Here is a 25,790-nt window from a genome sequence, read left to right on the forward strand (position 1 = left end):
TTAAAAAAAACCCTCTTGGGTTTGAGTATCAAGAATAAAAAGAAAAGTATACTATTATCATTTCTACACTATTTAAAGTGCAACTGAAAAACCAGCCCATCTTACAGTATCTTCCCAAGAGTAAAGATACTGAGTAGCTTAGTGAAGAATAGAGTAATAAGTTTTTTTTAAATTGATTTATTTTATTTTTATTTATTTTTGGCTGTGCTGGGTCTTTGTTGCTGTGTGCGGGCTTTCTCTAGTTGCGGTGAGCAGGGGCTACTCTTCGTTGCAGTACACGGGCTTCTCATTGAGGTGGTTTCTCTTGTTGTGGAGCACGGGCTCTAGGCGCACGGGCTTCAGTAGTTGTGGCACGGCGGGCTCAGCAGTGTGGCTCGCAGGCTCTAGAGCGCAGGCTCAGTAGTTGTGGCACATGGCCTCAGTAGTTGTGGCTTGCAGGCTCTAGAGTGCAGGCTCAGTAGTTGTGCTGCATGCGCTTAGTTCCTCTGAGGCATGTGGGATCTTCGACCAGGACCAGGGCTCGAACTGTTTCCCCTGCATTGGCAGGTGGATTGTTAACCACTGCACCACCAGGGAAGTCCCACCTTGAAGTATTGATGCCCAATTGAATGTGAGGAGGAAAGGAGGTGAGGGAGAGGGAGGAATCTGGATGGCATGATCCTCAGATTCCTGAATTAGGGAGCTGGAAGGGTGATGATGCCCATTCCCTGATGGAACTCTAGAAGGAAGAGCAGTTGGGGGTGAGGAAGTAATGAGTTCACTTTTGGATATGATGACCTTGGGGTGACTGTGCACCAGCCCACTGAGAGATGGTCAAGTGGTGGTGGGACATATCTGGGATGTCACTATTTCATGAATGGTCCCACTCAACAGCCACCCTTCACTCTTTATCTTTACCCTGCCTATATTACCAGTCACGAAGGCCTGTCAGTTCTACTTCCTTAATATGTAATTTCCACCTACATAAATCTTGGTCATTTGGATTAGTGTGTGCAATGCCAAATAACTGTGAACACCTTAGCATTTCTACAAGGCCCTTCAAGATCAGACACTCTTCAGCTTTATCCCTCTCAACACTACTCCATGTAGAGCCTGCACTCCAGCCATATTGAAGCAGCTGAGGCTCTCACGAGATCTTGTTCTCACTCAATTCTGTATCCGAGCACAAAGACATGTCTCCAACCCCAACCCCCATCTCTGGCTGCACATCAGGGAGAGGCAATGATGAATAAGACAGGGCTGACCCTACAGGATCTCCTAGTAGATAATCAAAAAACTGTGGCTCAACTGAGTCAGATTTATGTCCCTTCTTTGAGGTTCACTGACAGCAAAAAGTCAGGCCTCAGGCTATTCACTTAAATTAAGTAGGCAAACCTATTGTAGAGAATCTGGTGGGTTACTTAATCATCACATAAAATAGATGTTTCATGTACTCATGTTGTTTTATTCTACTGAGAATCCAGGCATCATTGTTACATAAAAAATTGTTTGGTAGTATGCTGCAATAAATATCTATAAAAAAGTATGTGTGTGTCAATTTCTCTTATCCTTGCCTGTCTCACCGCTCTAGTAGATCAAATATATGGAGAAACCAGTAGCTGAGAGTGAGATCGGAATTAGTGAAAATGTAAGAGTAGTTCTATTATGTATGCCATAATACATAAAATACATGTAAAAAGTTAAAGGAGCTTGTTTTATTATGCGGAAACGACAAGTAAGCAAAACAAAATTTATAATAAAATATTCTCTTTAATGCTCAGAATTCTAAAAATGTCTTGGCTGTAGATTGGGTTACCTGCCATTGCTTTATTACTATCCAATACATAGAAAGTGAAATTATTTATGGACAGAAACAGAGTTTAAATTTTCATTTGGTAAAGGCAACGTTTCATTCAGTACAGACAAAAAACGTTTATAATTTACTTCTTGTTTAAAGTAGCCAGTTCAGAGTAAGCCAAAATTATCCCGGAGAATTGTTTATATTAAAAACAGGCTGAGAGTTGTTTGAACTGTCATCACCCCCCAGATTGGAAGATAAACATTCTTCTTGTCAAGATGTCTTTGGAAACCCCCTGTGCGGCTTCAAGGAAGACAAAACAAAGGTAAATAGTGTGCAACCCAAATCTTGCTTAACAGAATGATTTATCTTCAGGCCTACTAACCAGTGACAGGAGCACATCTAATTTTTTTCTAGTTGCTCCGGGTTTATTCATCCCTCTGAACCTAAATTCTGAGAGAAAGGAGTAGGGCGTTGCGTTTAAGACCTCGTACGCTGGCATCCATCGCACTGCAAATGAATTTTGGCTCGAGGTGAAGGTAAACTGCTCAGTCACTTTGTGCCTCAGTTTCCCTTATCTATATAATGGAGACTGTTGAAGGAATTAGGTGAGATTATACAGACCTTGGAACAGTGCCTGACATACAGGAAACCCTCAACATATGTCAAGAGTTCCCCTCAGCGCGCCACTTGGCTTGTCTTTCTAAATATTAGCATAATATAAATGGCATCAGAACGTGAGGGGCAAAGGCCACGTGATCCTTCCACGAAAGCCACTTGTGGGGGCCTTCAGAGAGTTAGCATTAAGGCTGGGAAAAAAAGGCAAGCGCGCCCGCGGCTCGCGCGCGATTTCCCGCCGCGCCCGCGTCCCGGGCGACGGGCGAGCTCCGGGGGCGCCGGGGCCGCGGCGGCGGCAGCGGCGGCGCGAGCGGCGCCTCCGGGCCGGTGAATCATCCCTGCAGACACCGAGAGCCGCGGCAGCAGAGAGCAGCGCCGGAAAAATGGCTGAAGCGGGCACGGGCTTTCTGGAGCAGCTCAAGTCCTGCATAGTTTGGTCTTGGACTTATCTCTGGACCGTATGGTTCTTCATCGTCCTCTTCCTGGTCTACATCCTGCGGGTGCCCTTGAAAATCAACGACAATTTGAGCACAGGTAAGGCCCAGGCAGCCGGGCCCGCGGCGCTCGCCCCTCCCCCGCCCCGGAAAGTTAGTGCAACTCGCCCGGGGCCGCGACCAGCGGGGGCGGCCGGGCGCGCGCTCGAGGACGTGCCGGGTCCCGCGCACCGGATGCCCGCGGCCACCCGCGGCCACCCGCCAAGGACGCGGCGCCTCGGCTGGCGGGGTAGACGGGGCGTGCGAGGGCGGCTGGCGGCCTTCGCGGCTCCGCGGCCCGCCGACCCCGCGGAGGAGGAGCTGCGCCGGCAGGCGGGCCCGGCCAGCGGCTGCCGCTTCTGCGCCCAAGGTGCTCGTCGGGCGGCGACCGAGGAGACGGAGGTCGGGAGGGAGGGAGTCCCCGCGGACGCCCCCTTGGCTGTCTGCGCGTGAAACCCGAGGGCTCCTCAGATTTGTACCGTGTCCTTCCTCACACGCTGTCGGCTGCGGGTGCAGAGCGTCCGAAGTGTAGTCGGACGAGGCGTGCCTCCCGCTCCCGGCGCGACTCGGCCGGTCGCGGGCGCCCCCGTGAGGGTGCTGCTCAGGGGTGCCCAGCGGCGAAGCCCCCAGAAGGAGTCGACCCCGCACCTGGGGCCAGGACTGCCCGCCTGAGAGCCCCCTGAGTTGCGGGCGAAGAGGCGTCTCTGTCTTTTAGACGAGGAGGGGGTTTCTCGAAGGTACTATCAGGGCTATGGATGACGTGTCAGATTACCAGACGGAATGTCAAAGGGACAAAAGGAGAGACAGGAAATCTGGAATTTATGATGGTTTTAAATGGTCTTAGCCCTTCTCTCTCCCTTCTCCCCGTCTGCATAAGGCGTTGGTAACTAGTCATGTTCAGGATCTTAGATAAAGCTCCACATGCTAAGAAGTGAGCCCCGCCATGTCTCCTCTCCACGGTCGTAAGTGCAGAAGGTAATTAAACAGGATCTTAAACTTGCAGCCAGCCAACTGAATCATTAAAAAACAACCACAGAGAAAACTCACACCAACAGTGACACTCCGGAGACAAATCAAAAACGCAAAGTATATTTTGCAGGAAGGGTTACAGTTCTTGAAGTCTGGAAATAGTTGTGGGACTCGTTAGAAAGGTCTTTTCTTTTTTAAAATTTCACAGTAATTTGAGAAATCCTTACAGTCTTGAATGAATACATATGTATTCTACCTAACGTGTGATTTACATACTCCGGGAGTCAGGGGTCTGGAAATGCATTTTCCTCTGTGTTGTTAACTGCACTAAAACAATTTTTAGAATGTTTGAGGTAATGTAGTCATTTTGTTAGGTACTTGTGCTTTTATTTATTTATTTATTTTTAATTTTTTAATTTATTTATTTTTGGCTGCATTGGGTCTTTGTTGCTGCGCATGGGCTTTCTCTAGTTGCTGCGAGCGGGGGCTACTCTTCTTTGTGGTGTGCGGACTTCTCATTGCGGTGGCTTCTCTTGTTGCAGAGCACGGGCTCTAGGTGCGCGGGCATCAGTAGTTGTGGCACGCAGGCTCAGTAGTTGTGGCACGCAGGCTCAGTAGTTGTGGTGCGCGGGCTTAGTTACTCCGCGGCATGTGGGATCTTCCCGGATTAGGGCTCGAACCCATGTCCCCTGCACTGGCAGGCGGATTCTTAACCACTGCGCCACCAGGGGAGTCCCTACTTGTGCTTTTAAATACTAAACCTCATATACCTTGATTTCTTTAACTTGAACTCATGTTCATATTCACATTTGTTTCATAGTATCCCTTGGGATGGTACTCCTGGGGTACAGATAGGATTCTGCATCATCTTGCCATTTTTATAGGAGTTGCTCAGCCCTTGGATTCAGTCATCCTAGTGATGATAGCTTTCTGGCTTTTCCATCTGTTAGAGTGGTTGCTTATCAGAGTATTCTTCCTTGCTTTTGATTTCCTTGCCTTTGGCAAATATATCTCTAAGATACCTTCACCTTGCAGCATGTGGGGCCTTAGTTCCATGTGGGATCTTAGTTCCCCAACCAGGGATGGAAACCGGGCGCCCTGCATTGGAAGGCAGGGTCTTAACCACTGGACCACTGGGGAAGTCCCCAAAGTTTTGTTATTTTAAGAAGTTGCTTGAATATATGAGGCCATGGAGTCTTATATTTATTGGTAAGTGGGTTTGATTTTTTTCTCCCAAAAAATTCATTGTAAGGTTTAAAAAATGTGAACGTTTCTCATTTAATACACATTTAAAATTTTTATTTCAGAACACACATTTGTAATACTACATTTTCTTAAAGCAGGTTATATAATCATCTACGTGTATATATGTGTGCATGTGCCCATAAGAGCCACATACCAATGCTTTATACAGAACAGGCAAGAAGCAAAATACCTATTGGGAATATGTGTAATTTTAAAAAATATTTATTTATTTATTTATTTGGCCTCCCCGGGTCTTAGTTGCAGGTGTTGGGATCTTCTTTGCCACATGCGGGATCTTTAGTTGTGGCATGCGGAATCTTTAGTTGCGGCGTGAGGGAATCTTTTAGTTGCAGCTTTTGGGATTTGGTCCCTGACCAGGGATCGAACCCGGTCCCCCTGCATTGGGAGTGCGAAGTCTTGACCACTGCACCACCAGGGAAGTCCCAATATGTGTAATTTTTAAGGAAGAAACTTGTTAGGTCCTCTCCCAGCAACTTTAAATCTAGTATTTCTCACAAACACCTTTGTTAATTAGCATTAGGATCATTTCTCATTTGGGCTTCTAAGAGATAGAGAAAATATGAAGACGAGATATGAGATTCAGGCCGTCTGGGCTGAATCTCATCAGACACATGACAGAGGGAACCGGAGACTATTTATCCCAGTGATGCTGGACTTCTGTTTTCAGTGTGGTTTTACGTACATTTTAGTCATAAAAGAAGGTAAAGGAGAAGCACACAGAGAGTACCTCTCTCTTTGCCACTTCTGTGAGAAGGTAAGGGGAGAAGGGGACATTGGACCCTCCTATGGTGGAACTTGTCCTTTCAGGGAGATCTAAATGGGTTCTAATGGGACTAATTTTGCTGTTCCTAAGCGCTATGGTGCTTGCCTCTTCCTGTGATGATGAAAGCACATGTCCCTGGAGAGGCTGCTGAATCTAGAGCTGCTTTTAGGAAGCCGTGGGTGGCTCAGGCCTCCTTCCTTAGGGAAGCTGACACTATTGACTGATTTGCAGATATTGAAAAATCCTTGCATCCCTGGGATAAATTCCACCTGATCATGGTGTATGATCCTTTTAATGTATTGTTGGATTTGGTTTGCTAGCATTTTTTTGAGGATTTTTGCGTCTATGTTCATCAGTGATATTGGCCTGTAATTTCCTTTTTTTGTGATACCTTTGTATGGTTTTTTTTTTAAATTTTTGAACATTATTCTATTTATTTTTTTATACAGCAGGTTCTTATTAGTCATCCATTTTATACACATCAGTGTATACATGTCAATCCCAATCTCCCAATTCATCACACCACCACCCCCACACCCCACCGCTTTCCCCCCTTGGTGTCCATATATTTGTTCTCTACATGTGTCTCAATTTCTGCCCTGCAAACCGGTTCATCTGTACCATTTTTCTACATTCTACATATATGCGTTAATATACGATATTTGTTTTTCTCTTTCTGACTTACTTCATTCTGTGTGACAGTCTCTAGATGCATCCACGTCTCTACAAATGACCCAATTTCGTTGCTTTTTATGGATAAGTAATATCCCATTGTATATATATACCACATCTTCTTTATCCATTCGTCTGTCGATGGGCATTTAGGTTGCTTCCATGACCTGGCTATTGTAAATAGTGCTGCAATGAACATTGGGGTGCATGTGTCTTTTTGAATTATGCTTTTCTCTGAGTATATGCCCAGTAGTGGGATCTCTGGGTCATATGGTAGTTCTATTTTTAGTTTTTTTAAGGAACCTCCATACTGTTCTCCATAGTGGCTGTATCAATTTACATTCCCACCAACAGTGCAAGAGGGTTCCCTTTTCTCCACACCCTCTCCAGCATTTGTTGTTTGTAGATTTTCTGATGATGCCCATTCTAACTGGTGTGAGGTGATACCTCATTGTAGTTTTGATTTGCATTTCTCTAATAATTACTGATGTTGAACAGGTTTTCATGTGCTTCGTGGCCGTCTGTATGTCTTCTTTGGAGAAATGTCTATTTAGGTCTTCTGCCCATTTTTGGATTGGGTTGTTTGTTTTTTTAACATTGAGCTGCATGAGCTGTTTATATATTTTGGAGATTAATCCTTTGTTCATTGATTTGTTTGCAACTATTTTCTCCCATTGTGAGGGTTGTCTTTTCGTCTTGTTTATGGTTTCCTTTGCTGTGCAAAAGCTTTGAAGTTTCATTAGGTCCCATTTGTTTATTTTTGTTTTTATTTCCATTACTGTAGGAGGTGGATCAAAAAAGATCTTGCTGTGATTTATGTCAAAGAGTGTTCTTCATATGTGTTCCTCTAAGAGTTTTATAGTGTCTGGTCTTACATTTAGGTCTCTAATCCATTTTGAGTTTATTTTTGTGTATGGTGTTCGGGAGTGTTCTAATTTCATTCTTTTACATGTAGCTGTCTAGTTTTCCCAGCACCACTTACTGAAGAGATTGTCTTTTCTCCATTATATATCCTTGCCTCCTCTGTCATAGATTAGTTGACCATAGGTGCGTGGGTTTATCGCTGGGCTTTCTATCTTGTTCCATTGAGCTATATTTCTGTTTTTGGGCCACTACCATATTGTCTTGATTACTGTAGCTTTGTAGTATAGTCTAAAGTCAGGGAGTCTGATTCCTCCAACTCCGTTTTTTTCCCTCAAGACTGCTTTGGCTATTTGGGGTCTTTTGTGTCTCCATACAAATTTTAAGATTTTTTGTTCTAGTTCTGTAAAAAATGCCATTGGTAATTTGATAGGGATTGCATTGAATCTGTAGATTGCTTTGGGTAGTATAGTCATTTTCACAATATTGATTCTTCCAATCCAAGAACATGCTATATTTCTCCATCTGTTCATATCATCTTTAATTTCTTTCATCAGTGTCTTATAGTTTTCTGCATACAGGTCTTTTGTCCCCCTAGGTAGGCTTATTCCTAGGTATTTTATTCTTTTTGTTGCAGTGGTAAATGGGAGTGTTTCCTTAATTTCTCTTTCAGATTTTTCATCATTAGGAATGATGAGATAGGAATGCAAGAGATTTCTGTGCATTAATTTTGTATCCTGCAACTTTACCAAATTCATTGATTAGCTCTAGTAGTTTTCTGGTGGCATCTTTAGGATTCTCTATATATAGTATCATGTCATCTGCAAACAGTGACAGTTTTACTTCTTCTTTTCCAATTTGTATTCCTTTTATTTCTTTTTCTTCTATGATTGCCGTGACTAGGACGTCGAAAACTATGTTGAATAATAGTGGTGAGAGTGGACATCCTTGTCTTGTTCCTGATCTTAGAGGAAATGCTTTCAGTTTTTCACCTTTGAGAATGATGTTTGCTGTGGGTTTGTCATACATGGCCTTTATTATGTTGAAGTAGGTTCCCTGTATGCCCACTTTCGGGAGAGTTTTTATCATAAATGGGTGTTGAATTTTGTCGAAAGCTTTTTCTGCATCTATTAAGATGATCATACGGTGTTTATTCTTCAGTTTGTTAATATGGTTTATCACATTGATTGATTTGCGTATATTGAAGAATCCTTGAATCCCTGGGATAAATCCTGCTTGATCATGTTGTATGATCCTTTTAATGTGTTGGTGGATTCTGTTTGCTAGTATTTTGTTGAGGATTTTTGCATCTATATTCATCACTGATATTGGTCTGTAATTTTCTTTTTTTGTAGTATCTTTGTCTGGTTTTGGTATCAGGGTGATGGTGGCCTCACAGAATGAGTTTAGGAGTGTTCCTTCCTCTGCAGTTTTTTGGAAGAGTTTGAGAAGGATGGATGTTAGCTCTTCTCTAAATGTTTGATAGAATTCACCTGTGAAGCCATCTGGTCCTGGACTTTTGTTTGTTGGAAGATTTTTAATCACAGTTTCAATTTCCTTACTTGTGATTGGTCTGTTCATATTTTCTATTTCTTCCTGGTTCAGTCTTGGAAGGTTATACCTTTCTAAGAATTTGTCCATTTCTTCCAGGTTGTCCATTTTATTGGCATAAAGTTGCTTGTAGTAGTCTCTTAGGATGCTTTGTATTTCTGCAGTGTCTGTTGTAACTTCTCCTTTTTCATTTCTAATTGTATTGATTTGAGTCCTCTCCCTCTTTTTCTTGATGATTCTGGCTAATGGGTTATCAATTTTGTTTATCTTCTCAAAGAACCAGCTTTTAGTTTTATTGATCTTTGCTATTGTTTTCTTTATTTCTATTTCATTTATTTCTGCTCTGATCTTTATGATTTCCTTCCTTCTGCTAACTTTGAGTTTTGTTTGTTCTTCTTTCTCTGGTTCCTTTAGGTTTAAGGTTAGATTGTTTATTTGAGATTTTTCTTGTTTCTTGAGGTAGGCTTGTATAGCTATAAACTTCCCTCTTAGAACTGCTTTTGGCGCATCCCATAGGTTTTGGATGGTCGTGTTTTCATTGTCATTTGTCTCTAGGTATTTTTTGATTTCCTCTTTGATTTCTTCAGTGATCTCTTGGTTATTTAGTAAAGTGTTGTTTAGCCTCCCTGTGTTTGTGTTTTTTACATTTTTTTTCCCTGTAATTGATTTCTAATCTCACAGCTTTGTGGTCAGAAAAGATGCTTGATATGATTTCAGTTTTCTTAAATTTACTAAGGCTTGATTTGTGACCCAAGATGTGATCTATCCTGGAGAATGTTCTGTGTGCACTTGAGAAGAAAGTGTAATCTGCTGTTTTTGGATGGAATGTCCTATAAATATCAATTAAATCTGTCTGGTCTGTTGTGTCATTTAAAGCTTGTGTTTCCTTATTAATTTTGTGTTTGTATGATCTGTCCATCGGTGTAAGTGAGATGTTAAAGTCCACCACTATTATTGTGTTACTGTCGATTTCCTCTTTTATAGCTGTTAGCAGTTACCTTATGTATTGAGGTGCTCCTATGTTGGGTGCATATATATTTATAATTGTTATATCTTTTTCTTGGATTGATCCCTTGATCATTATGTAGTGTCCTTCCTTGCCTCTTTTAAAGTCTATTTTATCTGATATGAGTATTGCTACTCCAGCTTTCTTTTGATTTCCATTTGCATGGAATATCTTTTTCCATCCCGTCACTTTCAGTCTGTATGTGTCCCTAGATCTGAAGTGAGTCTCTTGTAGACAGCATATATATGGATCTTGTTTTTGTATCCATTCAGCAAGCCTGTGTCTTTTGGTTGGAGCAGTTAATCCATTCACATTTAATTATTGAAATGTATGTTCCTATGACCATTTTCTTAATTGTTTTGGGTTTGTTTTTGTAGGTCCTCTTCTTCTCTTGTGTTTCCCACTTAGAGAAGTTCCTTTAGCCTTTGTTGTAGAGCTGGTTTGGTGGTGCTGATTTCTCTTAGCTTTTGCTTGTCTGTAAAGCTTTTGATTTCTCCATCAAATCTGAATGAGATCCTTGCTGGGTAGAGTAATCTTGGTTGTAGGTTCTTCCCTTTCATCACTTTAAGTATATCATGCCACTCCCTTCTGGCCTGTAAAGTTTCTGCTGAGAAATCAGCTGTTAACCTTATGGGGGTTCCCTTGTATATTATTTCACTTTTCTCTTGCTGCTTTCAATAATTTTTCTTTGTCTTTAATTTTTGCCAATTTGATTACTATGTGTCTCGGCGTGTTTCTCCTTAGGTTTATCCTATATGGGACTCTGCACTTCCTGGACTTGGGTGACTATTTCCTTTCCCATGTTAGGGAAGTTTTCAACTATAATCTCTTCAAATATTTTCTCTGGTCCTTTCTCTCTCTCTTCTTCTTCTGGGTCCCCTATAATGCGAATATTGTTGCATTTAATGTTTTCCCAGAGGTCTCATAGGCTGTCTTCATTTCTTTTCATTCTTTTTTCTTTATTCTGTTCTGCAGCAGTGAATTCCACCATTCTGTCTTCCAGGTCACTTATCCGTTCTTCTGCCTCAGTTATTCTGCTATTGATTCCTTCTAGTGTACTTTTCATTTCAGTTATTATATTGTTCATCTCTGTTTGTTTGTTCTTTAATTCTTCTAGATCTTTGTTAAACATTTCTTGCATCTTCTTGATCTTTGCCTGCATTCTTTTTCTGAGGTCCTGGATCATCTTCACTATCATTATTCTGAATTCTTTTTCTGGAAGGTTGCCTATCTCCACTTCATTTAGTCGTTTTTCTGGGGTTTTATCTTGTTCCTTCATCTGGTACATAGCCCTCTGCCTTTTCATCTTGTCTATCTTTCTGTGAATGTGGTTTTTGTTCCACACGCTGCAGGATTGTAGTTCTTCTTGCTTCTGCTGTCTGGCCTCTGTTGGATGAGGCTATCTAAGAGGCTTGTGTAAGTTTCCTGATAGGAGGGACTGGTGGTGGGTAGAGCTGGCTGTTGCTATGGTGAACAGAGCTCAGTAAAACTTTAATCCGCTTGTCTGCTAATGGGTGGGGCTGGGTCCCCTCCCTGTTGGTTGTTTGGCCTGAGGCGACCCAACAGTGGAGCCTACCCAGGCTCTTTGGTGGGGCTAATGGCAGACTTTGGGAGGGCTCACACCAAGCAGTACTTCCCAGAACTTCTGCTGCCAGTGTCCTTGTCCTCACGGTGAGACCGAGCCACCCTCCGCCTCTGCAGGAGACCCTCCAACACTGGCAGGTAGGTCTGGTTCAGTCTCTTTGGGGTCACTGCTTCTTCCCCTGGGTCCCAATGCACACACTACTTTGTGTGTGCCCTCCAAGAGTGGAGTCTCTGTTTCCCCCAGTCCTGTCTAAGTCCTGCAATCAAATCCCGCTAGCCTTCGAAGTCTGATTCTCTAGGAATTCCTCCTCCCGTTGCCGGACCCCCAGGTTCAGAAGCCTGACGTGGGGCTCAGAACCTTCACTCCAGTGCGTGGGCTTCTGTGGTATAAGTGTTCTCCAGTTTGTGAGTCACCCAACCAGCAGTTATGGGATTTTATTTTATTGTGATTGCCCCCCTCCTACCATCTCATTGTGGCTTCTCCTTTGTCTTTGGATGTGGGGTATCTTTTTTGGTGAGTTCCAGTGTCTTCCTGTCAATGATTGTTCAGCAGTTTGTTGTGATTCCTGTGTTCTCGCAGGAGGGAGTGAGAGCATGTCCTTCTACTCCGCCATCTTGAACCAATCTCCTTTGTATGGTTTTGGTGTCAGGGTGATGTTGGCCTCAAAGAATGAGTTTGGAAGTGTTCCTTCCTCTGCAATTTTTTGGAATAGTTTGAGGAGGGTAGGTATTAACTGTTCTCTGAATGTTTGGTAGAATTCACCTGTGAAACCATCTTCTGTTTTGTTGGGAGCTTTTAAATTTAAATCTTATAATGAAAAATGAATTTAGGAAAGACGTAGGAGAAAACAAACATATTAGGAATAGCACACAGTGGTTAGTTTGATAATTGATTTTTGATGTTCTGCCCTTGAGTCAGATAGGAGAATGTTAAAATAGTTCTATGATTTACTGAAAATATAATGAACTTTTAAGAAGATTTTTAAAAACCCCAAATTATATTGTTACTTGTTAGTTTTCAAGTGAATTAATTATCCTAAAACAATGCTTTTCCAGAAGGGCAGAAAATTAATTGTAGATAGGAGCAGTCATGCATGATATTATTCAAGAAAAACAGTAGCATAGATTAATCTTTAAAAAATAGCACCATTACTTGCTTTATATTGTGGTGTTGACAGTGCTTTCTCATCTACCCTGTGTTCTGAGGTTTTAGATACTGAATTTAAAACACTTTGCACCTTTTCTTAAATATATACCTTTGCCATTTTTGCACCAAGCAGCATAAGTGATTTTCCAGCTCTGTGTCTGTTTCCTGAAAAGCAAGTTTTCAAAGATCTTTAAATCCTATTTCATTCCTTTTGGAAAGCGAATATAATAGTCTGACCTAAGTTTAAGATTCTTTATGTTATAAAACTTTTTTTGGTGTTAATTAAGATGATAAATACAGATGCAAAACTTATATTACTGAATGGAAATATACATAACTTCAGGTGCAGCTCAGATTTGAGTATTTTCGTATTGGAAATAGTTGCTCTAAACTTAATGCTCTGGATTTCTTGTCCTGAGGGCCTTGTTGCAGTTTACTTATGTTTTTGACCCTGGTGTGCCTGTTGTCTACAATCTTTTCCCCACCTGTAAATCTCACCTATACTTCAAGGACCACCTTGCATGCTGCCTTCTGATTCTTTCAACCCAATGTGATATTTCCTCCAGTTTTCAGTGTATATTTTCTGAGAGGCATGTTGGCACTTTTTACCTTGCATGAATTATGGTTGTGTATGTTTAATATATGCTTCAGTGTTTGTGTATATGTGTCTCTCTTTCTGTATACATGTTTTACAGCTTCTACTAGACTCTAGTTCTTCATTTTCCACTGTACTTCCTTGAACATAATGGTTCCTTACCATTCATTGGATGAATCAATCTCCAAGTTGTGGTGTACCCAGTGAGGTGGGATTAGAATAATGGAATTGGTCAAACACATTACTGGGTATGGGCCTCATTTAAGTTTTCAGCTTTAGATCGAGGTCAGAAACTGTCACAAAAACTTAAGGAATTCCATGGTGAGTCATATGTATCTAATCCGTGGTGGTCCAGTTTATGAACACATAAAAAGACAATTTTATGATTGTCAGCTTTGAGATGAGGATCTATCCCAGCCATCTTACTTGCCCTTACTTATTTTTGGAGACATTTCTCTCAACCATAATGAAGCAAACCGAATGATACTTTTTTTCTTAGGCCCTCAGTTTCCGTACACGTTTAATGATAGCTTTATATTCCTTAAAATCCTTTCTAGCTCCAGAATTCTGCTTCAGTGCCTTGGGATAATTTTCATTGAGTGCAGAGTCTATAACTAAGCAAATACATGGACTTAATGAACATATATGTTTTTCCCAGGTTGGATTCTAATTCTTAGTAAATACAACTCCAAATTTTATGTGGCTTCCTTCAGTGGCTTTCCATTTCACTGAAAATAAAATCAAAATATGTTATCCTGGCTTACAAAGTCTGGTGACATGACCCCTACCTACCTCTCCTATCTGAACTTTGCCACATTCTTGAGGTGATTGTCCTTCAGACAATTGTGATTCTTTCTTATTCTTAAACATGCCTTGCTTGTTCTTACCTTGTGACCTTTGCACTAGCTGTGTCCTCCACCCGGAACATTTTCCTACTTGATTTTTACACGATCGTGTTTTTACTATTCTCATCTCTGCTTAAATTCACTTCTTTTGAGAGGCTTTCCCTGATGATCCAATCTACAGTGACCATTCAGTCATATAATACCACCAGATTTGAATTCTGTGTATATCACTTAGCACTGTTTGTAATAGTTCTTGTTTGTTTATTTATTTGCTGCATTCTCATGGTTTCCCCCCATGTGGTTGTAAACTCCATGAGAGTAGGGACCTCATTTGTTATGTTTTATCTGTCTTGTGGTTCCTCAGGATCTTGAACAGTGAGTGTTTGGGCCTAACATATGCTTAGCATGTATTTGTTGAATGGATGAAAAACCATGTCAGTTGGTTGTGGTGACTCAGAAGTAACACAGTCCTGTAGGAAATGATTTTGGAATATATCATGTAGTAATTTCTTATAAGATTTAGAATTGTGTTTACTGACTCTAAGTTATAAAGATTACCTTGAAATATTTACTGAAGTTCCAAAATATTAATACATTTTGATCCATTTTTAGGGGTAGAATTTTAAAGAAGGCTATCCTTCTGGTCTGTACTGTGCAGCAAATTTAATACAAAGGATGTTAAAAGTCAAAAATTGATTGCATTGGGAGCCAATTTGTGTAACATAACCTGGAACTTCAAACAAGGGAATTTGCAGTTAAGTGCCTCATATTATCTGTAAGGATGGAACTTGGTGTTCTACCAACACGGAAAAAGTTCTTGTCTGTCTGGGAGGATAGAGTAATAGAAGAAGTACTTTGCTGGGACATTTTTAAGAACAATATTGTCAGGCATTATGAAACTTAACAGAAACATAATTTCAAGTGATTAGAAATACTTAAGCACAATTAATTTAGTTCATGTATTTGTATATTCCCTTCTATAACTGTAGAAACCATTTCTAAGTTTATATGAGAAGCCAGAGTGAACATAGTGTTAGTGTTATAGAAATAAGCTTTATGGCCAATTTTACTGAAGTACTTCTTTCTCTATAAAGTACTGTATATATATTGAAAGAAAAAAATACCAGCTGCGATGAGATGAAAGGAGCATTGGATTTAGAAGATTTGAGTTCAAATTCCAGGTTGCCAATTGTTGGATAACTTGGACAAATTACTTTGTAAGACTCTTTCCTCATTTATATTATGAGGAGAGTAATCTCTATTTCATAGTTTTATTTTGAACTGTAAATGAGATAACCTTTAGCACTGAGCCTTGAGCACAGCACAAAAATATTAGCAATCGTATATCGTGTACCTGGTTGTTCTAGTCCATTTCACTGACTCTGAACTGTGTTCATTCATTGGTGAATTCATTCATCCACTGGTTTGTTTATTCATTCATTTGGAGTGGCAGATGCCAGTAAAATTGAAGTTACATTATTCCTGTTAATTATTATTTGGACACACAGTCTCACGTCAGTTATATTTCTCCCAGTTTCTGCACTTGCTTTCTGTGCTGAACAATGAACATCCTCTAATTTACTGCCTTGTTCACTAGTGCTTCTAGGTATATTTTGTTCCCTATGATTAAGGATCATGAATGGTAGAAGTCACATCTTAAAAATAAGATCGAGTGAAAATCTGTTGGTTGAAACTAGAAGGGATGAGGAACTAACGTTTACTGAGTTCTTAAATGAGCCAGGCTCTGTGCTGCCTGCTTTATCATTGGTTGTTAGGCTCCCTGGGCTTGTCTACGAGTCTGGTTATATCCCATATAAACAGCTATATAACTGATATTCTCTTTGTACATGTGGAATGAAAATTGTTCAAAGCAGAACAAGTATTGTTATAATACTAGTTGTCCTGTTAAAGAAAGCAACACAAATGAACTCATTAAAACATGTATTTTGATGGGAAAGCAACTTTATGAATGAGGATGAGAACTTGGTGGGAACTCTTGGAAGGGACTGTTTCTTGAGTATACTTGGAAGAGCTTGAGAGCAGGAATTATGACTTTTTCATCTTTGTATTTCCATCATATGGTCATTGCTGGTGATGATACATGAAAAGATGAATGCATGAATAACCTTGGGTGTTTTTAAGGCTTTCCAAGATCGATGGCACTGGTGGTCCTTTTCTTAGTTCACTTTACCACCTAAGGTTTTCTTTACCTCAGTTCAGAGGTGTATTGCTAATGCTCAGCACTCAAAGCTGGGCTTGTTATTTGGCTCACAAATGAAACTCAGAGAGATAGAAGGAATGTAAATTGGCACAGCCACTGTGGGAAACAGTATGGATGTTTCTCAAAAACTAAAAATAGAACTAACATATGACCCAGCAATTCCACTCCTGGGTATATATCAGAAAAGAACAAAAACACTAACTCAAAAAGATACATGTACCCCAATGTTCATAGCAGCATTATTTACAATTGCCAAGATATGGAAGCAATCTAAATGTCCATCATCAGATGAATGGATAAAGCAGTGGTATATATATATATACAATGGAATACTATTCAGCCATAAAAAAAGTGAAATTTTGCCATTTGCAGCAGCATGGGTGGACTTGGAGGGCATGATGCTAAGTAAAATAAGTCAGAGAAAGACCAATACTGTATGATATCACTTATATGTGGAATCTAAAAAATACAGCAAACTAGGGAATATAACAAAAAAGAAGCAGACTCATAGCTATGGAGAACAAACTAGTGGTTACCAGTGGGGAGAGGGAAGGAGGAAGGGGGAAGGGGCAATATAAGGGTGGGAGAGTGGGAGGCACAAACTATTGAGTGTAAGGCTCAAGGATGTATTGTACAACAGGGGGGATATAGCCAATGTGTTGTAATAACTGTAAATGGAAATTACCTTTAAAAATTGTATTAAAAATAAATAAATTAATTAAAAATATAAATTAAAAGAAAGAATATCTAAGAATTGCACTAAGCAGGATAATGAACTATTGGATTGTTTGTAGCCACACTACTGAATGTCTGTTTGTTGTAATCATGAAATAATATCTGCCAACATCCTTATTGTATTTGAAATGTCATTGTAAAGATATCTATAAAGCATTTTGAGTTTCCTGGTAGAGAGGGCATATGTAATGAAATTCGTTTTTTATGTTACAGTGGATCAGGGCAGTTTCTCATGTGTCATAGTTAGCAGTCATTCAAATATGGCAGGCTTTTCTGCACTACCTGTTGTGGTAAAATAAGAAACTGACAGGGCCATTCAGCTCTAGCAGTATGTCATACTAGCTGTGGCTGAGGCCAAAAGAGTCACTGTTTTAATTGTAGTTACTAAACGTCTCAGCAAAATAAGGCAACATTTATCTGTGGGAATATTTGTTTTCCCTCTGAATTTTAAGAAATTGAAGGTGTACTAGTAACAAGTATACTCTGTGGAGAACCCTAACTTTGTTCCATAAGTTGACTTCCAAATCTAATAAAGGATCTTGGTTAAGTGTCACTCTTTGTGAAATTTTGAGCAAGCCTGTAGAGAACTTTAAAGGAATCTCTTAGGTCAGTGAGCAAGGACTCTTTTTTTTTTTTTTTTTTTTTTTTTTAGTTAAGACGCTTAACAATTTAAAATAGCATGTGGGCTTTCCTGGTGGCACAGTGGTTGGGAATCCGCCTGCCAATGCAGGGGACACGGGTTCAAGCCCCGGTCCGGGAAGATCCCACATGCCGTGGAGCAACTAAGCCTGCGAACCTCAACTACTGAGCCCACGTGCCACAACTACTGAGGCCCACGCGCCTAGAGCCCAAGCTCCTCAACAAGAGAAGCCACTGCAATGAGAAGCCCGCGCACCACAATGAAGAATAGGTCCTGCTCGCCACAACCAGAGAAAAGCGTGCACGCAGCCACGAAGACCCAATGCAGCCAAAACCAATAAATAAATAAAAATAAATAAATTTATAAAAAAAATAAAAAATTGTAAAAAATAAAATAGCACGAACAGTTGACATGCTCTGAGGCATAAAAGTCTTAAAAAAAGGAAGTGGCTTTTAAAAATAAGCAGTTTGAATCTGAATCTACGTGTAATCTAGAATTAGAGGGGGTTTTGCTTTGTTTTATTTTGAAGTCAGTTGTAATACCATTCTAAAATGTTATTTTATTAGCAGTAGGTAATAGTAGAATGCTTACATTTCTTCCCTCTGTTAAGCTTTTCCAGTTTCTAGTCTCCTTCTCTTGGAAATGAGAGAATGAAATTTACTTCTCCACAAAATTGATCTTTTTCATTTATTTGATAGGTGCTGTTTATTGGGCATTACTAATAGAACTAACAAAATAATGCTCTTGGGGTGTTTTGCAATTTATTACACCCACTTGACTCAATTAGTGCCCTTTCCGTGACATATATGTAGATTCTGGTAGTGTCACGTAGTAAGAACTGGTGTGATCTGGTTTGTACTTTTTGCCTGGGCATTGCTGGAAGGGGAGGGGAATTGCTATCCTCTATCATTGACATCTTTTATTTAAAATAAAACAAATTTTGCTTATCTCAGTTCAGGCTCAGAGTACTTGACATTATGGTTTAGAGAGAAACATTTTTCTTAGCTTATTTGGCTCTTTTAGCAAGGACAGTGTTTTTAATTGTACCCTTACATTGGAGAGATAAGTCTGAGAGGCTAAATTACAGTTCTTAAATATTAGAAACTTGCTTCTGAATTGTTTTTTCTCCAAACTGGAAGTTGTATATGCATTATCATTCAGTAAAAGCCTGAATATAGCAAATCTAATCAATTGGAGAAGGCTATTAACTTAAGAATAAGTTTTTTTCTTTTACATTATTTGAATAATCAGTTTCTTCAAGGGAAAGTACAGAAATGATGACAACATAACATAAATTAAGTTCGAGCAAAGATATGCAGACATAAATTAGTTTTAGCTGTAAAAGTATTCCTAAAAATGTTTGGTTTTTACACAAACAGGGTTTTTTTTTTTTATTGCCTTGCCTCAGAAAATAATGTAACAGTTAATTTCTGGTAGATTTTAAAAACAGTTAAAAGAATTTTAATTCCTAAAAATGATCATTTTTAGTTCTAACCATGACAATATATGTGATGGAGAAGAGTAATTTAAATATTTAAAAAATATAAGACAAATAACGTGTTACTCTTCAGGGTGGTGAGGAACTAAATTCAAAGCTTGCATGAAAACTGACCAGCTGCTAAGAGAAAACAAAGATTTATTATTGCTCAGTCCAAAGGGAAAACTTAAATGATATTAGTAAGTACAGTGATTGCAGGCTGGGAATAGCCGGGGAAATGGAGTTGTGTAACAGTTGTCACAGGCAAGGGCTTTTCTCTACCATGTCTTGAACATTATAACCATCTGTTGTCTCATGTCTAGCTCACTTTCTAGGAACAAACATGAGCTAGTAGTGAAATATAAAATCCTTTTTAATGTATATTATTCTGTTTGTAACAGCTGCAAAAACAAAAGAAGATATGAAAATATTTAGATATTAAGACAGTATTTTATTAATGCACTATATGCCGTTGTTAGTCATTTATTATTTTGATAAAATGTGTTATATTTCATTAAAAATATGCTATTGATACATGAATGCTATTGATACTTGGCTTTACAGAAATCTCCTTTTAGCATTGACTAGTGGCAGCTAGACAATGTCAATCCTTTCAAATTGCTTTTCTTTTAAATAGTTTAGGCAAGGCAAAGTTCACATGTACTCCTAGGCAGGAAGCCCAACTGTATTTGTGAAATGACATTACGTTATTTCCACTTTGTATTTAGATGGAAACTGCTCTCTCCCAATCTTGGCACATTGCTTTCACCTCTTTTCTTAGAGGCACCAGAGAACAAGTAACTGTTGCTTGCAGCACAAAGTTGTGTGCCCATGTTTAACCTATCCCAATTTTCTTACCTCAGGGTGCAGCAAATTATCCCAAATGGGGTGGTAAAATTCTCAAATCAATGAAAAATTAATGTATCATGTGTTACTGTTAGAGATAAGATGAGTGTTAGTAAATCAAACCACCCATGATGTGATAAAGTGTTGCAAATTATCAAGGGATTCACTTTGCTGCTTATGAGTTTGCATCATTCCTATTGCCTTTTTTTTTGCCACTGTTACAAAGTAACTCAAATAAACCTGGATGTCTCAGGCTATACTGGCCTGGAAGTGTAAGACAGAGGATATATTAGAATGAATAAACAGTAACAATTCTGAGCCCACAGGGTGCAGCGGGGCTACTGTGCCCCTAATGACAGCTGTTAATGCCCACTCTTGTCCATGAGTGCTCCAGGGGGCGCTATTGTTACTTCTGGCTCCTGGTGCTCAGGACCGCTGTCCCTTCTTCCCCTCTCACTGGTACCCATTGTTGAGGACATTAAAGAGTGGCTTTGGTCAGGCAGACTGTGCATATCGTCACCCTGGGGGCAGGTTCCAGCTGGTCCAGTCAGTGTTATAGGAGGCCCATCAGTCTCAGCTAATTGTGTAAATTGTATCCAGCCTTGCCACTCCTGAATTACTGACCGCCCTAATGTATAATCATGCCCTTACCACATTTTAGCACAAGGTCAGTATGGGTTCAAGTCATGTACCAGTTCTGTGATCATAACACTATTTACCTTATTTATAACTGAAGATAATAGGATTGTTATGTGGATATAATGAAATAATGAGTAAAACCTTAGCATAGTGCCTCGCACAATCTAATGCTTAATATATTTTAGATGTTTAGTTGTAGCTGTTTTTGCTGCTACCACTGTAATATTGGCCTTGTTCTATAATTCTCAGTGCCTGACTCAATCAGCTTTTTCTCTTGAGTCAGTTTTTAGACTGGTAGTTTATTTTCCCTCCCCTCCCTCCCCCCCTTCCTTCCTTCCTCCCTCTCTCCCTCCCTTCCTTCCTTCCTCTCTCTCTTCCTGTCTCTCTCTCTCTCTCTCTCTTTCTTTCTTTCTTTCTTTCTTTCTTTCTTTCTTTCTTTCTTTCTTTCTTTCTTTCTTTCTTTCTTTCTCTCTCTGTCTCTCTTCCCTTCCTTCCTTCTTCTGTTCTCCTTCTTCATTGTTATTTACACATTTGTTTTCTATATATTTTCTGTTTCCCTTCAAATTTTAGGAGAAATTTATGACAGTAGTTATAGGAACTCCGTTCCTGGTCAGGATGAACAAGCTTTTTATGATGATTAAAAAAATTTTTTTTTTGGGCTTCCCTGGTGGCACAGTGGTTAAGAATCCACCTGCCAATGCAGGGGACACGGGTTCAAGCCCTGGTCCGGGAAGATCCCACATGCCGCGGAGCAGCTAAGCCCGTGAGCCACAACTACTGAGCCTGCGCTCTAGAGCCCATGAGCCACAACTACTGAGCCCACGCGCCACATCTACTGAAGCCTGCGCGTTCTAGAGCCTGTGCTCTGCAACAAGAGAAGCCACCGCAATGAGAAGCACGTGCACCACAATGAAGAGTAGCCCCCGCTCGCTGCAACTAGAGAAAGCCTGCGCACAGCAACAAAGACCGAACACAGCCAAAAATAATAAATAAGTAAAAATAAATAAATTTATAAAAAAAAAAAAATTTTTTTTTATACAGCAGGTTCTTATTAGTTACCTATTTTATACATATCAGTGTATACATGTCAATCCCAATCTCCCAATTCATCCCACCACCACCCCCACTTTCGCGCCTTGGTGTCCATACGTTTGTTCTCTACATCTGTGTCTCTATTTCTGCCCTGCAAACCGGTTATGATGATTTCTTACTTTTTTTCCTTAACTCTTTGTACTCTGTTGACCATTTTCATAATTTTCCTGGAACTGCTTAAACCTCATGGGTAATTTCAAAGCCAAATTCACTAATGTCTTTTCAGATCTTGTTCTTATTGATTTGTTGTAGAAAAGGACTTTTTATGTTGAACCTCTAGTCTCTTACCATCAAATAATAAATCCATTGAGTCATACTGTTAGCAAGTTCCACTACATGGTGTGGGTGTGGAGGAAAAGAAAGATGACAAAGATGTGGTCCCTATCCTCAAGGTACTTAGTGCAGAGAGGGAAAGAGAAACAGGCACATTACCAGCTCTAATCCAAGTGAAATGTGTGGAATACAAAGGAGCAAATGAATACAAAACAAGGGGATGAAAGAAAGCTTTAAATTCACGGTGGTAGTTTTTGAGTTTTCAGTTGCTCTCAGAACCCCTAGGCTAATGGAACTGTATTAACAAAGGAGTGTCATATTGCTTGGTGCCTTCAGAAAACTGCGTATGTGGCTGAAGAGAGAGTGAAAAAGGGAGCAAAGTGAGAATATGTTGGGGTTAAACTGGAGTTCATTGTGAAGGATTTTAAAAATTTGAAAAACATTCTAATTATGGCATATTTTACCCATAAAGAAAAGGACAAGAAATAATATAATGGGGTGACCCCCTACCTGTATTTAAACATTATTTATGTTAACATTTTACCATAAGTATTAATATTGTTTTTTATTTCTCTATTTTTAACATAAATATATAAACTATATTTTGTAGACTACTTTTAGATTTACAGAAGATTACTAAAATAGTACAGAGAGTTCCCATATACCTAACATCCAGTTTCCCCTATTACTAATATCTTACATTATTATGGTACATTTGTTTCAATTAAGGAACCAATATTGACACATCATTTTTTAAAAATTATTTTATTGAAGTATAGTTGATTTACAATGTTGTGTTAGTTTCTGGTTTACAGCCAATGATTCAGATATATATATATATGAATATATATATGTAATAGTTTGCATTTGCTAATCCCAAACTCCCATTCCATCCCTCCCGCACCTCCCCTTCCCCATGGCAACCATAAATCTGTTCTCTATGGCTGTGAGTCTGTTTCTGTTTCATAGATAAATTCATTTGTGACACATCATTTTTAATTGAAGTCTATACTTCATTCAGATTTCCTTAGTTTTTGCCAAATGTCCTTTTACTATGTTCCAGGATTCCATCCAGTATACCACACTACATTGTTGTCATGTTTCCTTAGACTTCTTTTGGCTGTGACAGTGTTTCATATTTTTCTTGTTTTTGATGACCTTGATAGTTTTGAGGAGTATTGGTTAGGTGTTTTGTAGACTTTCCCTGAACTGGGATATGTCAGGAGTTTTTCTCATGATTTTTCTGGGATTATGGATTTGGGGAGGGAGGACCACAGAGGTAAAATACCATTTTCATTACATATCATGGGTACATACCATCAATTTGATTTGTCACTGTTGATGTTGACCTTGATCACCTGACTGAGGTGGTTTAGTGTTTGTCAAGTTCTACACTGTAAAGCTACTCCCCTCTCCCCTTCAAATACCGTACTCTTAAAATGGAAGTCACTTTGCGCAGCCCATGCTTCTGGAGTGAAGTTTTGCTTCCCTTTGTAAAAATAAACAGAGACCACCCAAAAAGAATAAGTAAAGGCTATTTATTCAGAGCTTGCTATAGCAAGGAAGAACTTCACCAAGAATTGTTCACCATTTTGGAAACTCAGGACTCCAATAGCAATACCATTTGTAGTATCTGAGTCACTAATATGACATACTTGTATCGGCCTGCATTGGTAGTTGTTGCATTCATGGTGATGCTATGTAAGGGTACAAGTGTCTGTCTACTTCATTAAATGTTTTACCAAAGTCATGAAAACATGTACATTCTGAATACAATTGTATTATTTTAAACGGGGCCAGGACTAGGGTGAGGCATGTGAGGTACCTGGGTGCAGAATTTAAGGAGCTGCTCGCTCTCAGTCCTGCAGGTGCAGCTTCAGCATTTGCATGACTTTGCCTTAAATTTTATACCCTAGGTGCCTTGCTCGCCTTATCCCAGTCCTGCCCTTGATTACAAATTGTGTTCTGTTTACTTCTTCTTTATATTAGAGTTAGGATATTATATTAGTTATTTTTGAAATTTATGTGTGAGAGTAGGTAGATTATTAAGTTTGTTACAGGATAGAAAGAGGGTGTTTAAAATTAGTTTTTATAAAAGGTGTTAGATCTGATTGGACTGAGAACCACTGCTGCAGGGCACATATTTGGAAGTGTCCCTTCCTTAGCTATATCAGCATCTTCAATTTTACTGGATATTGCGAGATTAATTTACATGTGATTGTATTAGTCAGAGATTGCTGCAGTAATGCTACATAAAACAAAACAAAACAAAACAAGAAAACACTTTAAAACTTAGTGGCTTAAAACAATAAGTGTTTATTTTTCCCTGTTGCAACTCAAATGTGCTTGGCTAGATTCCTGACTCCAGACACCGGGCTCCAGGCTCCAGGCTGCAGATTAAGTTAAGGTCGGATTCAGGTCTGCTCCATGTCTCTCATTCTCTTGGACAAATAGCTACCCAATCTTCTCATGCAACATGGCAAGAGCAAAAAGAAGGCAAGTGGAAATATGTAAAACCTCATGTGGGTCATATCTAGAACTGGCCTACTGTCTACTTCTCCGTCACTTCTGCCTACTTTCCATTGGTGAGAGCAAGTCATAAGCCCAACATCTGTGGGGTAGGGAAGTATACTCTGCTTATTCTGCAGAGCCATCTGGAAAAGTCTGGATCATAATTCCAATACAAGGAGGGTATGAAGAGTTATGACCAATGATTCAGTTTACTACAATGGTTGTACCATTATATACTCTACCAGTCATGTAAGCAAGCTTCTATTTCTCAGCATCTTCAAGATCTTGATGTTACCAGACTTCAACATTTTTGCTAGTTTGATGCGTGCCAAATGACATATTGTTATTTTAATTTGCATTTCCAATTGTATATGTCTATTCAAAATATTTACTATATACTTGTTTTTAAAGATTAGTTTTTCTTCCACTATAAAGTCAGTTGATAAGAATAATAAAATCTTTTTGTGATGAAAACATAAGTTTGGAATATGAGATGATGGTTGTAATTAGTTACAAACTCTAGCAACCAATTTCTATTCTTTTGCTTACATGATGTCAAATATTCTGAAGAATATTAAAAATGTCTATACTCTTTTTAAAATAAATTTATTTATTTATTTATTTATTTTTGGCTGTGTTGGGTCTTTGTTGCTGCACGTGGGTTTTCTCTAGTTGCGGTGAGCGGGGCTACTCTTCATTGCCGTGCGTGGGCTTCTCATTGCAGTGGCTTCTCTTGTTGTGGAGCACAGGCTCTAGGCGCGCGGGCTTCAGTAGTTGTGGCTTGTGGGCTCTAGAGCGCAGGCTCAGTAGTTGTGGCGCACGGACTTAGTTGCCCCTCAGCATGTGTGATCTTCCCGGACCAGGGCTTGAACCCGTGTCCCCTGCACTGGCAGGCGGATTCTTAACCACTGCACCGCCAGGGAAGCCCTATACTCTGTTTTTGAAAGACCCTTTTAGTTCTGACATTATGATTCTGTGGACCTGGTGCATTTACAATTTTCTTTCTACTTAGTAATCTAATTCTGTTGAATCCATTTAGTAAGTCAGGTATACGTTATGTATTCCAAACTACTCTTTTGAGAATGTGACTGGTTATTACAGAATATGCTGATGTTGTGAGTTTCAGTAAACGGATTTCTGGGGTGTTTCTCTGGGAAGAGTGCTTCCTCTTTACTGGCACTGCTCCATCTGGAGGCAGCGCTTACCGGTGGACTCCATCCAGGTGAGAG

General features: G+C 39.7%; 1 protein-coding gene across 8 annotated transcripts in view; it reads left to right on the forward strand.

Moving 5' to 3' along the window:
- Window positions 1-473: 473 nt before the first annotated feature.
- The window catches only part of ST7 (suppression of tumorigenicity 7), a 263,909-nt gene continuing 238,592 nt past the window's right edge, over window positions 474-25,790 (forward strand). Inside the window, exon 1 of one of the 8 annotated variants that reach the window (XM_082400068.1) lies at window positions 474-2,929. In XM_082400068.1, the coding sequence (XP_082256194.1) occupies window positions 2,779-2,929 (151 nt within the window). In that variant the 5' untranslated portion in view covers window positions 474-2,778. The other 7 variants (XM_082400069.1, XM_082400073.1, XM_082400072.1 and 4 more) reach the window with 7 other exon arrangements.

The sequence above is a fragment of the Balaenoptera borealis genome (assembly GCF_965194805.1).
Source record: "Balaenoptera borealis genome assembly, chromosome: 7".
Classification (NCBI taxonomy): Eukaryota; Metazoa; Chordata; class Mammalia; order Artiodactyla; family Balaenopteridae; genus Balaenoptera; species Balaenoptera borealis.